The 15,712-nt window shown below is 50.6% G+C and overlaps 1 protein-coding gene across 1 annotated transcript; it reads right to left on the reverse strand.

Annotated features, from left to right (window-relative positions):
* Positions 1-3,127: 3,127 nt before the first annotated feature.
* On the reverse strand, positions 3,128-9,322 carry MSX2 (msh homeobox 2). Its single transcript, XM_027084264.1, has 2 exons — positions 8,720-9,322; positions 3,128-4,843 (listed from the first exon to the last, which is right to left on the reverse strand). Exons 1-2 carry the CDS (start codon positions 9,096-9,098, stop codon positions 4,419-4,421), a joined length of 804 nt encoding a protein of 267 aa, XP_026940065.1. The 5' UTR covers positions 9,099-9,322; the 3' UTR covers positions 3,128-4,418.
* Positions 9,323-15,712: the final 6,390 nt, after the last annotated feature.

Here is a 15,712-nt window from a genome sequence, read left to right on the forward strand (position 1 = left end):
ACTCAGGACATCAAAGTGTTTTCATCAACAAATGCAGAGGGGTCCGGAGGAGGTTGGAAAGAGTCAGAGGAGGTGGATGGAGTTTAGATTTGATTATTATGAACCTTATCAGGGCAGGATTCAGGATTCCCGCAGCCTGGTACTCTGTTCTGCTTTGAAGCAGGCTATTTTGGAAAGTAATTTTACTGCTTTTTATTTAGTTCCTAGCAGGGAGGAGGTGAGAGGGGTTGCTGGGCGTGGGAGAGGGGTGGAGGGGTCCTGGAGTTGACAGCAGACTTTCCTCATTGCTCTCTGACCGATTTCATTAAAAAGACCTACGGCATCACCAATCTGGAAATTTTTTTTTTTTTAAGTTACATTGAAGGGGAAAACAGGCACAATCAACTTCACCAACTGAGGCCTGTGATTTCAGGGAGGGGTGTGTGTGTGTGTGTGTGTGTGACGTGGGGTCTTTTATAAATGAGGTTTATGTTTATTCCAAACCCAGCAGTGGAGAGGGAGTGGGGGTGGGGAAGTGGCCTCTCCAACCCGTGGCAAATGAGCTGCTTTTATGGCAAAGAATGGCCGTGGGAGTTTTCATTCGGTCAGACAAGGTTCTGCTCAAAGGCAGGGATCCTCTTTTCAGTCGGGTCAGGCAGACGTTTTACCAGCGCCTGCTCTCATCCAGCCAGGCCTTCGCTGCCTACCTCCTGTCGGCCTTGCCCCAGCATCACCTCCCCGGGGCTGCAGGGGGGAGGGTGGTCAGGCTGAGCCCCAGGTCCCCTGTGATAGAGAAGCTGGGCCCCTGTGTGGGGAGCCCCTTACAGCAATGAGGGGTGGGGAAGGGGATGCAGAGAGGGGCTCCAGAGCTGGGCTGCGCTAGGATCTGGGCTGGGGCATCTGGAGAGCTCCCTAGGGCCCAGCATCCCGCAGCTCCTCTGAGACAGCTCCTTCAGGGACCCCCTTTGCCAGACTTTATGCCCACCACCAGGCTCACACTTAGGTCTGAATTCTGCTGCTGCCCCTTGCCGACTCTGGGACCTTAGTGAGCCACCTCTCTGAGCCTCAGTTTCCTCAACTATAAAATGGCATCAGTAATACCTCCCCAAGGGTGTGCAGCGACTAGATGAGATGAGCCGGAAGATGCCTAGTTCTGTACTTAGCAAGAGCTCAATAAATGGGATCTCCTCTCCTTTTGTCCCCTCTTTCCTGAAAGCAGGGCCGTCTTTCTGGGAAGTTTTAGATAAAAGCATTGAGAAGTACGGGAGGACTTGGGGGGAGCAGTGTGCCAGGCTCCCGTAAGCGCAGGCGACGATGGCCAAAGCCGGCACAGTGGCATCTTCGGTTTCAATTTCCAAGGCGCGGCTGCGGGGTTCTTGGTGAGACAGGGTCCTTCTGTCGCCCCAGGTGGTTAGCCTGGTCCCTGAAACGCCTGGCATGCCAAGCCCGACCTAAGCGGAGACCGTGGCGACCGCCAAACCTAATGCTGGGCAGGCGGTTCGGAGGGAGCCCCAGAGCAAGGCGCACCGGCGGGCCCGCGGACCTCTGGCCGTTGTCTGGGCCCCGGCAACACGGCCGCGTCCTCAACTACGTAATCTCATCCGCCCAGGAGCGCAGGGGTGCGTGTATTGGCGCCTGAGCGACTCTTTTTCCCTGTCCCGGCCTCAGTTTTTCTTTGGGATTTAGGGTGATTGGGGTAATGCGCAGGCGCTTAGATGGTTTCCAATCCACCCGGCTGACCACACAGGACGCAGCCCGGTTCTCCGAAAAACACTCTAGCCTGTGACCCCCTCCTCCCGGGAGCAAGCTGAGTCTTAACCCAGAGTCGGCGTCTCCGGATCCCCCACCCCGGGCTGAGATTGCCCGAGGCTGCGGGGTCCGAGAGGCTCCGGGAAGGAAGCTCGCGGTGGACGGGCTAATTAGGGCCCCAATTTGGCGGCTGGTGACGAAACCGGGAACGGCTTTGGCCTTTGGAAAACGTATCCCACAAATGAGGATGGCTGGGGTGGCCCAGCGGGATGGCCAGGGCACACTCGGGGAGGTTTGGGACGTTCCTGCGGTTCACTCCAGCTCGGGGGCCGAGCTGGAAGAAATCGGTCGGACCCCAGCTTCGGAGCAGATCCCTGGGTTTGGATCACACTCCGTAGGAGAAACTCACCGACCGACCTTGGGAGCCTCTGCCCCACCGGAAAAATGGAGTTTCCGGCGCCCACCTCTAAACTGGGTGTCGGCACAAAGGAAACTGGGACTAAAGCGCTAGTCCTAGTAGGTGCCAGGTGCCAATCTCCCCACCGCTCAGGCTCCGCAACAGGAAGTTCTCGGCTCCCTTCCAACTCGTTCCCAGGTCACTCGAGCTTCTCATCCGAAAACAGCCCTCGGAAAGTCATCATCAATGGCCACTTGGTTTCTTTGTGCGACAGAAAGTGGAGTTTAAGATTCTTCCCCGCCTCCCCCACCCATCACCAATTTATTTTCATGGTGATGACTCAAAACCCAAGCCTGACCCCCGTTCTGTAACCAGTGGAAAGGCAGGCTGCAAAGCAAAGGGAACTTGAATGAACTACCTTCCCCCCTACAAACCGAAAAGAGCATTTGTTCAAGGCCGATCTCCTTGGAAGGAGCTAGGAATGGTAAACGGAATGTGATTTGACACAGTCCTGAAAAGGGCAGCAGGCATCCATCTACCCCCCTCTCCCCCTCAGTGAACGCATCTAGTTACCATCTACATTTGCAAAGAACTATATAGGTCCCTTCCCTCAGCTCGAAGCTTGTTGTGGTAGCTGAGAGATTTCAAGTTCAAGATTCCCGCCCCCCCCCACCCCCGCAATCATCCACAAACCCCTCAGATTCTGGCCGATCCCTGGGCCCTGCCACTTCTAAGCTCATCTTTCACTGGAATTTGAAAAACTCCTAATAGCAATTTTCCATGAGTAACACAAGCTGCCAGAGGAAGCATTTCAAAGTCTTTTGCTATTTGCTGTAGACTTCCCTACCCCGGGCTGAATCTGGCCACAGCTCTGGATTGATTCCCATTAAAATCATCATAAAAATCACCAGCCCCCCTCCCCCATCTGGGTGGCATTTCTGGACTAAGACCGGCTAAAGAACAGAGAGCACCTCTTAAAAATAATTGTGACTTTGGACAGACTTTACTGCAATAAAACGTTTAATTTAATTCAGAATAAGAGATAAGAAATAACTCTTCAATAAAATATATAAAATTATACAAGGCACCCTTTCAAAGGGATAAAAGTATACTTGGATGGGGGAGGGGGAGCTGGATAGAAAAATGAAATACCAGGGAGCTATATGGGCTGTCTGACAACACCATTTTTTATCAAGTCAAAACATGGCTTTACCCTCTGCCCCCAACATGTTAAAAAGTATATAAATTTTTCTAATAAGTTTAGCACATACAACAGGTACACACACAGAGAAAGCATGATTTTTTTTCTTTTTAGATCTATTCATTGTTCAGGAATATTTAGTATAGATAATGGTTACAAGATATTCATAATTTTTAAGCAGACAATTAACTACACACACACATCCACCCAAATCACCTTTTCAAATGTGTGAGGACTGATGTACCTAGTGGTTCACGGAAACCATCAATTCCTCCCGACAGGCTCTAACTTTTCACTCTCCAATTATCTGAAATGCAGTTAAGCAACAGCCTTGAGAGGAATTGGGAAGGACTTCCATTTTCCACCTTACCCCGAGGCACTCTCAGGATTCTTCTCATCCCCCTTTTATTGATCTTACAAAAACTTTGAACAATGTGTAACAAACAAGGTGGAGAAGGGGGAAAAAAACAGGGCCAAATATGGTCATATCTAGTGAGTTTTTAAATGCACATAAAAAATGCAAAAACATGATGTGTCCCCTTCTCTGGGAGGAATCTTTCCATATCTACTGCCTATGCACACAGTGTCTAATTCTAATGTTTGCAAGTCAGTGATCCAAATGATCAGATTTCAGCAATTTTAGCAAATAATTTGTCTCCCCCATAAGAAAAAGACAACAGGTAGACTTAATTAAGCAGTCTCTTTTAGGAAGGTGATATATAGAGAAAAAAGACATATATATATATTTATATATATATGTATATAAATTTTACCTTTCAAAATAATTTGATTTTTATGTCTGCTGTATAAAAATGTATTATATTTTATTATATACATATTTATATATAAAAACCATCAGAGCCAATCTTGTGAAAGGAGAAGGGGGGTTGGCATCTGGAAGATTACACCAAGAAAACGGGGTTTGGGTGTCTCCAGTCAAAAGAACCAATTTCAACTATGTCTGTGGCCCTGTCGATCTAGCCGCTGAGGGTGGTGCATGCAAGGTTTGCAGAGCGGGACTGTCTTCTTGGAGAGGGAGGGGGAAGGCTTTTAAACAAACATCCATCCCGGAGTCTATTGAGCTGGTCTTCCTTAGGACAGGTGGTACATGCCATATCCCACGGGAGTCGCATAGAGTCCGACGGGCGGGATGGGGAGCACAGGTCTATGGAAAGGGTAGGACGCGCCGTATAGGGAGGCTGCTTGCAGGGGCGAGTTGATGGGGAAAGGGAGGCTGAAGCCAGAGGGCAGCATAGGTTTTGCAGCCATTTTCAGCTTTTCCAGTTCGGCCTCTTGCAGTCTTTTCGCCTTGGCTCTTCGGTTCTGGAACCAGATTTTGACCTGTGTCTCTGTGAGGTTCAGAGAGCTGGAGAACTCTGCCCGCTCTGCGATGGAGAGGTACTGTTTCTGGCGGAACTTGCGCTCCAGAGCGAGGAGCTGGGAGGTGGTGAAGGGTGTGCGTGGCTTCCGATTGGTCTTGTGTTTCCTCAGGGTGCAGGTGGTGGGGCTCATGTGTCCTAGGGAACAGAGAATGGGGAGTGAGTTAGCAAAAGAAAGTGGCTTTCTCGCCAGGTGTGTCCATGGGGGGGTGGGGTCTTCCCTCTTCATCTTTCAAAGAGGTACCTTGGTCAAAACCATGTGTGGTTGGATTTTGGGGGGGGGGGAGGGATAGAGAAGGACCATACTTAAATGGATAAATTGTTTTGTTTTTAAAAAATTGAATCTTTTCCCAAAAGTTTGGGAGTTTTATGGTGTAACAGAACTTTCTATATGGAAAACAAACAGCATCAGAGATAATGAAATATGAACAGACCCCTCATAAGTCAAGAGAGCTGAGGGTTCTCTGAGAAACAAAACCCCATCTCTTCTTGATATTGCTTATCTTAAAAATGGGGGGCTGGGCTCATGATAATCCTCACATCCCTAGGACACCGAGATAATCACATATGAGAAGGAAAATGAAAAGGGTCTTATGAACTGGGTCCATCCCCTCTCTGCACCAGGAGAAGTTGGATTGCATCAACATATTTGTGAAGGATAATCGTGCCGATAAGGTCTGCAGTAAATTAATAGCATCTATGGATTGGTGAGCAGCCTCATGCAATAAACAACCACACAGATGTCATTCCCTCCAGTCTACAGATTATAAAACCTGAACATCATTTTACAGATCTGGATGTGGGATAACTTTCTTGGCTGGGTGCTTCTGTAATATAAACTTTACTAAGAAGGAGGGAAAAATTAGCTCGCCCATAAATGTAAATGTCAGGGGAAATCATGCTGCCTCCTGAATTGAGAGCATGTGATGACATTTTAGCCATCTCTTCTACCCATTCTATGGTTTGGAGGCAATGTGTAAATGATTAGCTTCTTGCTGGAATTTAGAAAGAAGGAATAACAAGCAAAATAAAGGTATGCCTACAGCATCCAGACTCCATATTTAAAATGGGTTCAATTATAGGAAATCATAGGACAGGGCATCCTTGTGATTCCATAGCATCAACTAACTTCGGGTTTTTCCTTAAAGGAAGTTGGGGTGGAGCTGAGGGACAGATGCTAAACAATTCATTTTCTGCATTTGGCTTTTATGAGCTATGCTAATTTTCCAAATGTAGCCACCGTAGTAACTCCAAAGCACTCCAAAGGGAGAATGTAGCATTTCTTGTTTAGTTACTTTGGTGGCCCAAGAGAGAGTTTACACTTCATACTTGAGGGTGACACAGCACAAGTCCCAACCCAGCCTCCATTTCCAACAAGAAATGGATTTGTCCTAATGTGACATTATTAACCATCACTTTTAAGTGGCTAAAAATGAAAGAGGTAGTGGGTTCTGCCATCAATCAAAAAACAGAAATCTGGGAGAGAGATGGGTAAGAAACTACCACAGGAGTGTAGACTTTTGCATATGCTAATCCCTAAGTAAGCCAGAGAGCTGGGGGTGCCTACTTCTTAATTTACAAATAAAATAACAACAATCAGAGACTCAGGGACCTGTGAAATTCTCACCCTTCACAAACGTGACCTGGCTAGCTGGGAGGATCCAGTGGCCACAGCTCAGACACCAAGCTCCTAGAATCTACACTTGCCTCTGCTCTATGATTGGAAGTGATTCTGTGCCTGGGCACGGTCATTCCGGCTGCTCCTATGGGCTGCATTTGAATTATGAAATCCAGGTGACGGGATCTCATGTGTGTATCAAAGCGTCCCTCCCAGCGCACCTCTCTCCACCCTCCCACTCTCCTCCCCATTTTAAACCAGCCTGAGGAAGGGTGCGATTATACAAAGCAGAACAGCATTTATCCTACGGCCTCCTGAGAATAACAAAACCCGGGCCTGGGCAGGTGGCTTCCTCCTGCCCCAGGCTCTGTCGCTAGGCTCCCCCGGACCCACCGCTCCTACCACAGGGCTCCTGAGGCCATCTCCAGGCCCAAAGCACCAATGACCCACTTTTTAAAAAAAAATTAAATCCTTTCTCAGAATCTCCTACTTTTCTCATGGAAGGGTCACATCCAGGGCCCACGGCTGCCTTACCCTGGGCCCTGGCAGGCATGCTTACAGAACCCCAGGAACCTAAGAAAGTGGAAATGTCTGACCTCTGGACACCACTCCCTGTAAAGCCTGAATCCTTGATGCGCAGCTGGGAATTGACCCAGGCCTAGGCATATACAGGCACTCAATATCTGTCAAACAAATTAAGTCCCTTAAAGTTTCTAAGCCATTATTTCACCATCGATAAAATGGGTAACTAACACTGATCCTGCAGTGTGGTTCAGAGTACCAAATTTTAGAATGCCCAGAGTCTTGTCTGCCATCAGATAGGTGATCATTAAATGTCCCCAAGTCTTTCTTGTCAAGCCCAAACTCGATGTGTGCAGATTCCTCTGAACTCTGTTGAAATGTCCTCATCTGTTACCGGGAGGCCAGCTTCAGCCACACGGAGATCAGATAAGATAATACGGTGAAAAGTGCTATAAAGTACTGTGCAAACTTGAGTTTAAATTCTTTGAGTCCTTAATCTCCATGCCCTTTGAATCTTTGGGAGTTTCTAACAGGGTGGAGAGAAGAAGCCAGAGGGGACAGCCACTGATGCCTGGTTACATGGCCTTGTTTTGTTCACAAAATACTTTGCATCTCGAGTTTTCAGGGCTGATGGGAATGGGGTAAAATGTGATGCTCCCAGCTTTCGAAAAAGTCCCTACGCAGGCATCCTCTCTCTCGCCTTTCCTAGAGGCAGAGTGCAGATAGAGAAATCTTAAAGGCTGGGAGACAGAAGTAAAAGGAGCTACAGGGAATGGCTTCCCCATATCGCAAGAGGACCCAGGGCCCAAAACTGGACGTAAACGCTGGAAGAGAAATCAGCTCTCCTGCGACTCTCAGTTCTCCTTCCTCATTGGCAGGAAGCGGGGTGCAGGTGTTCGGCCCTCTGCTTGGTCTGTCTGGGGAGAGGGATCAAGGTGGCCAGGGTTGGGGCTTGGACACCGGGGCCCCTTGCCCAATTCAGCCATTGTTGGTGACCTGGCTCAAGCAAGTTCAGTCCTCAAAGTATCCATGTCTGAAAACTGGGATAACCACAGGTCCCGGGCTTCTGCCCACACTTCGGGGTTCCAGCGATGATCGGGATCTGGTGAACTAATAAGCATCACTTTGTAAACTGAAGCGCTGCTGGAATGCTGTTAATTATTACTCTGAGCCAAGCGGAGCCCCACGCTGCTGACCCCAGCCCGCTCCCAGCGAAGCGACGGGGCTGGCCGCCGGGACGACCGGGAGACATTTCCTCGCCGCATAAGTCTCTGCAGCCATCCCTCCGCGTTACCGTGCTTCGATACCCGCGGGACCAATGGAAGATGATCATTTCTACCCAAAATCGGGTTAGATTTTAATTAGCTCATCTTTATAGTGAGGGCACACCTCGCAGGGTTGTGAACTTTGAAAGGCAGTTAGACACTCTGCCTCTGCCTGGCATATATTCCGGTGCTCTTTAAACGTGTATCCTTCTTCATTCCCCAGACTGAGACCCCGAGGGACAGTGAAAAAAAAAGCGAAGTGGCCTGAGGGCAGGGCTGAGGGCTAGAGAAACGGATACCCAAGCGACCCCGCACACCCAGCTGGGTTCTCCCTTCAACGATCAGGGCGTTGGCAATTGTGTCGAATATTCTGTACAGCTAGGGGATCCCAAACACGCGCTGCGCGGATATTACCCAGAAGGTATCTTGGATGCCGTGGGCGCGCTGAACTCTGGGGATATTAAGGGGCCAAGGACTTGTAATGCTTGCTTTTCAGGGCGCATAGTACAGAGGGGTCTCCGTACCCCTAGCTTGGAATACTGACCCCCAGTTCCCTCCTGTACCCCGCGCACCCTCCTACCCCTGGTCCCGGCCTCTGCAGGCACTCACTTGGCGGCGGCGAATATCTGCCCGGTTCCTGCATCCACGCCGCTCCGTCTTCTGAATTTTCCGACTTGACCGAGGCTGTCTCGAAGGGCTTGACCAACGGCCCGGGGCTGTGCGCCTCCCGGACGCTGTGTCCCGGCAGCAGAAGTGGCCGCAGGGTGGCCCCGGCGGAGGCGCTTTCGGCTGGCAGTGGGGAAGTCTCCTTGGGCGGCTTCTTGTCCGACATGAGCGCCTCCACGCTGAAGGGCAGGCTGGAGACCTTGACGCGGCGCTCCTCCGCGGCCCCGTCGGCACCCCCAGGCCCCGGGCCCGGCTCGGCCACCATCGCCGGGCCCTCCTCATCAGACGAAAACAGGTCATTGCCTTTGGACGGAGAAGCCATGACTTCTCTGCGCTACGTAGCTCCCGGCGCGCGACTCCGCTGGCAACCAGGCAGCTGCGACTCAAACTTTTTTGGGGGGAGACGGGAGGGGCGCGCCGGCAGCCGTGCCTTTCCTCCAAGGGGAAGTGAGAGACTCGGCTCAGCCAATCCGAGCCGGCCCTGGCGCTGACGCCACGGACGCTCGCCTCCGATTGGCTCTTCCGGAAGAGGCTGGGGCCTTTTTTTTTTTTTTTTTTTTTTTTTTTTTTCCTGTTTGAAATAAATTAGGAGTTAATTACAGGAGCAGTCAGCAGAGTTGTTATCAGGCGATCCCTCAAGGGTTATAATCACGCCAAAACTGAAAAGTCTAAGGCGTAATTAAGGCCGATTATTTAAAGAGGAAGTTCGCGGAGCCCCATTTCTTCTCTCTGTTGACCCCTCTTTTTAAAAGGTACTCCGCGCCAGAACATGTTTAAAATCTGCAAGTGACATGGCAAAAACATTTATTAAGCTCCTACTATGGGTCGAAACTGGGCGAACGTAACAGTTTTAGGGGCCAGCACTGAAAGGAAGGGCCAGCATCCCTGCTAAAAGAAATACTACATGCATGGCGCTTAGAAAAGCAGGTATTTCGCTCTCAGCAAGTGCTCGACGGCGTCCGCTATTACTATAACTCCCTTAGGAGAGGGGCCGGAACGAGCCAGAGAGGTAGGTGGTCACGGCTGCCCTCTCCCAAGTAGTTCCAACTGGAAGATTTAAACCAGAGCTTTCCATCTCTTCCACTCGAAAACAAAACCAGCGCACTCTTAGAAACTTGGAATCCTCGAATTTTCTTTTCCCTGCATCTCCTCTCTGGACCTCCGGATCCGACCTTTTTCTCAAGACTGCGTGCATTGTGTGTTCATGAGTTTGTCTGAGCCGGTGTTGGTCGTGTGTTTGGGTGCCAGTATTTGCCTTCAAGGCGGAGGAGGAGTGAGGAAAAGGCATAGATAATATCTAGTGCTTCCCACCACCACCACCCCCACACACACACCCTTGCAAGTGTCAGAACTGGGTGCCAAGTTTGCCCACCCCGGACCTGTGTATCTTTTGGGGAAGGACATTTTTATTCATTGCACCTGGTTAAAAAAAAAAAGTATAGATATCCCCACCCCACTTCAAATTATACCCTGGGTAATTACATCTCAAAGCCTTAGTGATGACTGTCTCAGTATGGGAAAGGGGAGAGCGCGCGAACTTCCAATGTGCAGAGGCCTCCAATCTCTCTGCAGGCCGCTGGGCCAACACCTATTTCTTCAAATGACTCTTTCCAGGCTGCGGCTGCCTTTTCCTATATCTGAGCGATTATCCCGCAAGTGATGAGGTGAATAGAAGTGACCCGGCTCAGGGACTTGCACACAGCAGATGCTTGCTAAACAGTTCCCAAAGCCTTGGAAGGAAGGGACACTGTTTTTAATTACTGAGATGCCCAGAGCTTGGAGCTACTTCCCCATTCAAGACTTTTAGAGACTTGACCCCCAGATCCACTTCCCAGAGCACCTCCCTTCACCCCAAACCTCTGCCTGGAGTGAAACTGTGCTGGCCTAGGATAACCAGAATAGGTGTTATCTGAATCCTAGAGGATAAAAACAATCTGCATTGGCCACTTAATTCAATTTGATTAGAAAGGGTCCTGAATAAAAGTTTAAAAGTAAAGAAGTTCTAACTACAGCCTTCTAAAACCCCCTTCTCCCACCACTATCAACAAACTGGAAGTTCAGAGAAAGTTATTTAAAAAAAAAAACTAGGAAAGTTATCTGGAGATATATGCCTTATGCATTTTCCCCTTGAGTCATACCTGATGATAGTTGGCTCGATATGCATCTCAAATACAGTACAGGTAAACCCAGATTAAGTTCTCTGCCTCCTAGAGGAAACTAGCAAGGTGCAGGCTACATATTTTGGAAGCAAACCTGAAATTCGTTTAGCCCTCTGCTGCCAAAACGTACCCAGCCACTGTTTGATAATTGTTCTTGAAAACTCCTTGTTAATATTTGTCAATTAGGGGGCATGCAAGCTCATTCCTGGGGTTTTTTGTTTGCTTGTTTGTTTTAATTAGTACTAGTAGAGAGAGCTCTTTTATTTTGATGAAGTTTTCTGGGAGAGGATAAGGTAGGTTCCCCTCCCTACTCTTTGGTCCTGATGTCCAGGCAAAGGACAAAAATTGTAAAGCCAGCAATGAGAAAATAGTAGAGATTAAACAAACAACTGGTGTTCCAAGGGAGGTTGCCAAGCTCTGGCCATGAACAGGAGAGATGTCCAGGGAGCAACCAGCCTGCCCATCTTGTTTTCTGCCAGCTGAGGTTGGGACAATTCAGGAAAGGGTGTCTCTTCTGCTGTGAAAAGAGTGGAACCTCAACACAGTTCTAGCCCTTTGTGGATAACCCCGTCTGTGCATCTGGTGCTGCGTTAGCTGCGTTTTCAGAATGTTGTATACACCTCTTCCTGGCCGCGTGCCCTTGGTCGCGTTCCTTCCCCTCCCTTAGCCTAATATTTTTTTCCCTCTAAAATGAGAGAGAACCCCTAATCAGGATGGCTCTTGCCGCAATTCAGTTCAAGGGGCTACATAAGATAACTAGCAGGTGTAGGCGATCCAAAAAAGCTCCACCATATCATTGTATATCAAAAGCAGCAACAATGTATCGAATGCTTTCTCTTTGCCAGATATCCAAAATGAGGCACTTTGCCCCCTTTCACGTAGTTCACGGTGGGTTCTTTGTAAAATCTCTGGGACTGAGAATTCGGCTCGCCCTGAAGAGTTTATAGTCCCTTAGCGGAGGTCTGTCTTTGGCACTTAGGGAGCATTCAGTAAAGGTTAGTTCCCGGTGACATATACGCAGGCAGAAACGTGAGGTTCCAATCATAACTCAGTCACCACTAAGCGTCACCTCTGCTTTAGTACCTGGACCTGTCCTCCATGATTTCATTCGTTTCTTCCAACACATCGCTCCGGGCAGAAGTTATTTTCCCCATTTTACAGATGAAAAGCCTAAAGCCAGGAAACGCTAATTCTGCGGCCGGGTCACGCAGGTAGGAAGTGGTGGACCCGGGCATTTCCCCTCACGGCACCGGCGGGTGCGCGCAGACCCGCCGCACTCCACCTTAGCGCGCGCCCCGGGCATTTCGCACGCGCCCGGGGCCTGCGTGGAACAGCCGCGCACGCGCACCGCAAGTCCCAAGGCGAAAACCGTGAAGGACAGCGCGCGGACCGCGGCGTCTGCAGCCTCAGGACCGATCGCTGGATCCCGGCGGCCCGGAGGAGGCGGGGGAGGGGCGGAGGAGGGGGCTGTAGACGGGCCAGGGGTGCGGGCAGGCGCCAGGCGCGGGGAGATGAAAGGCGGGCTCCGGGGGAAGGGGCTGCGCCGGGTGACCGGCTCCAGCCGCGCCGGGCGCCCCGCCCCCGCCCCGCCCCGCCCCCGCTGCCCGGGGCAGAGGCGGCTGCCCGCGCCGGAGCCGCGTTAATTGCTCTCGGCCCCGGCACTCAGCCTGCGCGGAGCCGGGACAACCTCGCTCCAGGAGGAATGACAATTCGCCCTAATGGGACAACCTCGCTCCCAGAGGAGTGACAATTCCTCCTAATGGGCCGCTCGTTAGCAGCCTATTCTCCCGAACCCGGGTATCAGAAGCGGGCAGACAAGCGGGCGCCAACGTCCGCCTGGAATTCCACACAACACCGCTCCCCCACCATCCCCCACCCTGCCCCAGTCCTTCGCTGTGTGACCTCGGGCAAAAGGCTGCTCCTCTCTGGGCTCATTTTTCTTACCTGTGCAGTGCGGAGTAGGAATGGGGAAGATCAGACCTCACCAGGGCGGGCATATTTCCGGGCATTTGAGAGATCACTTTTCGAGTTACAGAGCAGGAAGGCGAGTAGACGGGCATTCGGGGTCGCTGCTTGAGGTTATTGGGGGATGGGGGGTGCAGATCCGTTGCTTGTGAAGTTCTGGACGCTCCAATCAGTTTGCTATGGCCCCCGCCCACTGAGTTCAGGACCCAGTCTGAAGAGAAGGGACCTTTGCCAAAGCGCTACACAGATTACGTAAAGCTACCTGAAGCCTGAGCTTTCATGGCTCCCCATTTTACAGATGAAGCCGAGGCGCAGACAAGAGAGAGGTTGGCCTGAAATTTGCTGTGGGCGGAGTCTGATTCGACAAGGTCCCCCTGGAAGTAGCCCACAACGGAGACATCCTCGGAGGAGGGGGGAAGAAATGGAGGCAGATGTTGTGCCTCTCTGCAGGTCCCACAGCCTCGGAGAGGAGTGGGCCAGTTCATGGAGACGTAGTTGTTTCTGGCCACAGCAGGTGTGAGAGTTGCGAAAGGGGAAAGAGTCGTAAGTTCCGCGCTCCATCAGTAGTTCCGTATTCAAATCCAGGCCCTACTTTTTGCCATTTGCCACCATCACTGCGCTGGGGGCCTTAGTAACCTCTTTTTAGAAAAGATGCCCAGTATATAGGGTGGCTGGTGAGGACTAAGTGAGAAGCCTTATAAAAAGCAGGTAAAAGGGCTTCCCTGGTGGCGCAGTGGTTGAGAGTCCGCCTGTCGATGCAGGGGACGCGGGTTCGTGCCCCGGTCCGGGAAGATCCCACATGCCGCGGAGCGGCTGGGACCGTGAGCCATGGCCGCTGAGCCTGCGCGTCCGGAGCCTGTGCTCCGCAACAGGAGAGGCCGCAACAGTGAGAGGCCCGCGTACCGCTAAAAAAAAAAAAAAGCAGGTAACACAAGAGTGTGGCTGCCTCAGGCACCCCACCCAGGAGTGACTGTAAAGGTTCTGCTTCCAGTCTCCTGGAGGGTTTAAACAGGGCTGAGCCACTTATTTCCTGTGGGACTCTGGATAAATCACTCCACCTCTTGGCACCACCGTTTCCTCAGTATGGGAGTGTCTAGCGTTCAGTAAATGTTGGCTGTTATTATCGTTTCTTAAATCCTTGTTGATAGTATTTTTTACCACCCTTTTCAATAGATCTGCCTGACATCACACACATCTGGGATCCACTGATACAAAGTTGGATAATTTGAGGCATGAGGAGATAACTTTTTTGAGCCTTTTCTTGCCCCCTCTGCAAAACGGGTATAACTACCCACCTCTTCAGAAGGAAGCAGATTGACAACTCTGTCAAGTGAAGGATGGGGATCAAGGGAAGAAGAAACGTCTAGACAAACAGCAAGGCGTATCTCCCGTTTCCCAGACCTTGGGCACAGCTTGCTGGTACCTTCCCAATCCCAGCCTGTAGTGGCAAGAGGTTCCCACGAGCAGGGCCCAAGCCCTGATGTGTCTGCACAGAAAGACCCAAAAGGCTCCCTGGAAGAGGTGGCTCCAGGAAGCTGGGTGGCTGCAGTTCTGTGGAGTCAATCCAGACATCCAGGACAGCACCAAGGGCATCTTGCCCAGCCATTCACATGTCTCTGCCCGCCCCCACCCCATCCCTTCTCAGTTTGCCCATCTGTAAAACCAGGAAAACTACCCATACTGAACTGGGCTAAGATAAGCTTTAAACTACCATTCAGCTCCCACCTATACCTTAAGCAACCCTGTGGTGGAAAGGCCTTCATTCCTCCTTAAGGAGGAGAAAATTGAAGCTTAAGACTTGATAAGAGTTTTTCACAACTAGTAAATACCTGGCAGAGATTCACATCAGGGTTTGGCTGACTCTAAAAATGTCTGTATTTTGCCTGGGGCAGAAGTTGCTGTAAAGGTGGGAGGAAAGGCATCTGCAGTTGTTCACAGCAATGAAGTATCTACTATTTCCATTTTCTTCCAATTAGACAGATGGAACTGTTGAGTCTGAGATGGGCTTGATTAGTAGCTAGGGCGCACAGAGGAAGTGCGTGCTACATTATGGATTCCCCAATAGTTCGGCAGGAATCTGAAATCTCTCTTATGTAGTGGCCTCCAAATTGGGTTAGATTCAAAATGCAGTTGACTGGGCATGGGCAAGGAGGGGAAAAGGAAATTTGGGGAGTTACTTAACAGACATAATTATATTTTTAAATTAAGGAATATAGAATCTCTTCCAACTGCCTCACCCCCAGCTGCCTGGTGGGGAATAAGCAAGGTTTGTTTTACCGTAAGGATGAAGACAATTAGAAGCAATTATTCAGAATTCTGTTAATCATTTCTAGGGGAGGGGTTGGGGCATTGGAGCTGAACCCAGAGCTTGTGCCAGCCTTGGGAGGGGGTTGCAGGCTACCACCGGCAGGAAGACCCCTCCCCGCGGTGATGCAAAAACAGTACACCTTGAGCCGTAGGCTTCGCAAAGTGCTTTCACATCCAGGACTTCACTTGTTCCTCAGGATCGCCCTTGGGTGCGAGATACCCTGCTCTTTCCTATACCCCACAGGCCTCAGCTCCTTCTACTCCAACACCTTATTTCACCAAAGAGGTACCTGCAGCTCAGAGAGGCGTGGCCACCTTCCTGAGGTCACAAAAGGAGTCTGGTGGCAGACCACATCAGTTCCGTCCTGGAGCCGCCCTGCACCTTTCAGGGACCCTCTGAAGCACAGACCCAGCCTCCCCAGGTCTGGATCCAGAAAGGTCTGATTTCAGAATCCCTGGGATTTGTCATGCCCCCACGGATCTGTGTCAGGTGCCCTAAAGATCC

The sequence above is a fragment of the Aethalodelphis obliquidens genome, unplaced genomic scaffold (genome assembly GCF_003676395.1).
Source record: "Aethalodelphis obliquidens isolate GAN/ISIS:26980383/991018 unplaced genomic scaffold, ASM367639v1 scaffold52, whole genome shotgun sequence".
Lineage (NCBI taxonomy): Eukaryota > Metazoa > Chordata > Mammalia > Artiodactyla > Delphinidae > Aethalodelphis > Aethalodelphis obliquidens.

Coding starts and splice junctions, on each gene's coding strand:
- MSX2 (XM_027084264.1), bottom strand. CDS start 9,098: ATGGCTTCTCCGTCCAAAGGCAATGACCTGTTTTCGTCTGATGAGGAG. Junction 4,844..8,719: donor CAGATATTCGCCGCCGCCAA/GTGAGTGCCTGC, acceptor TCTGTTCCCTAG/GACACATGAGCCCCACCACC.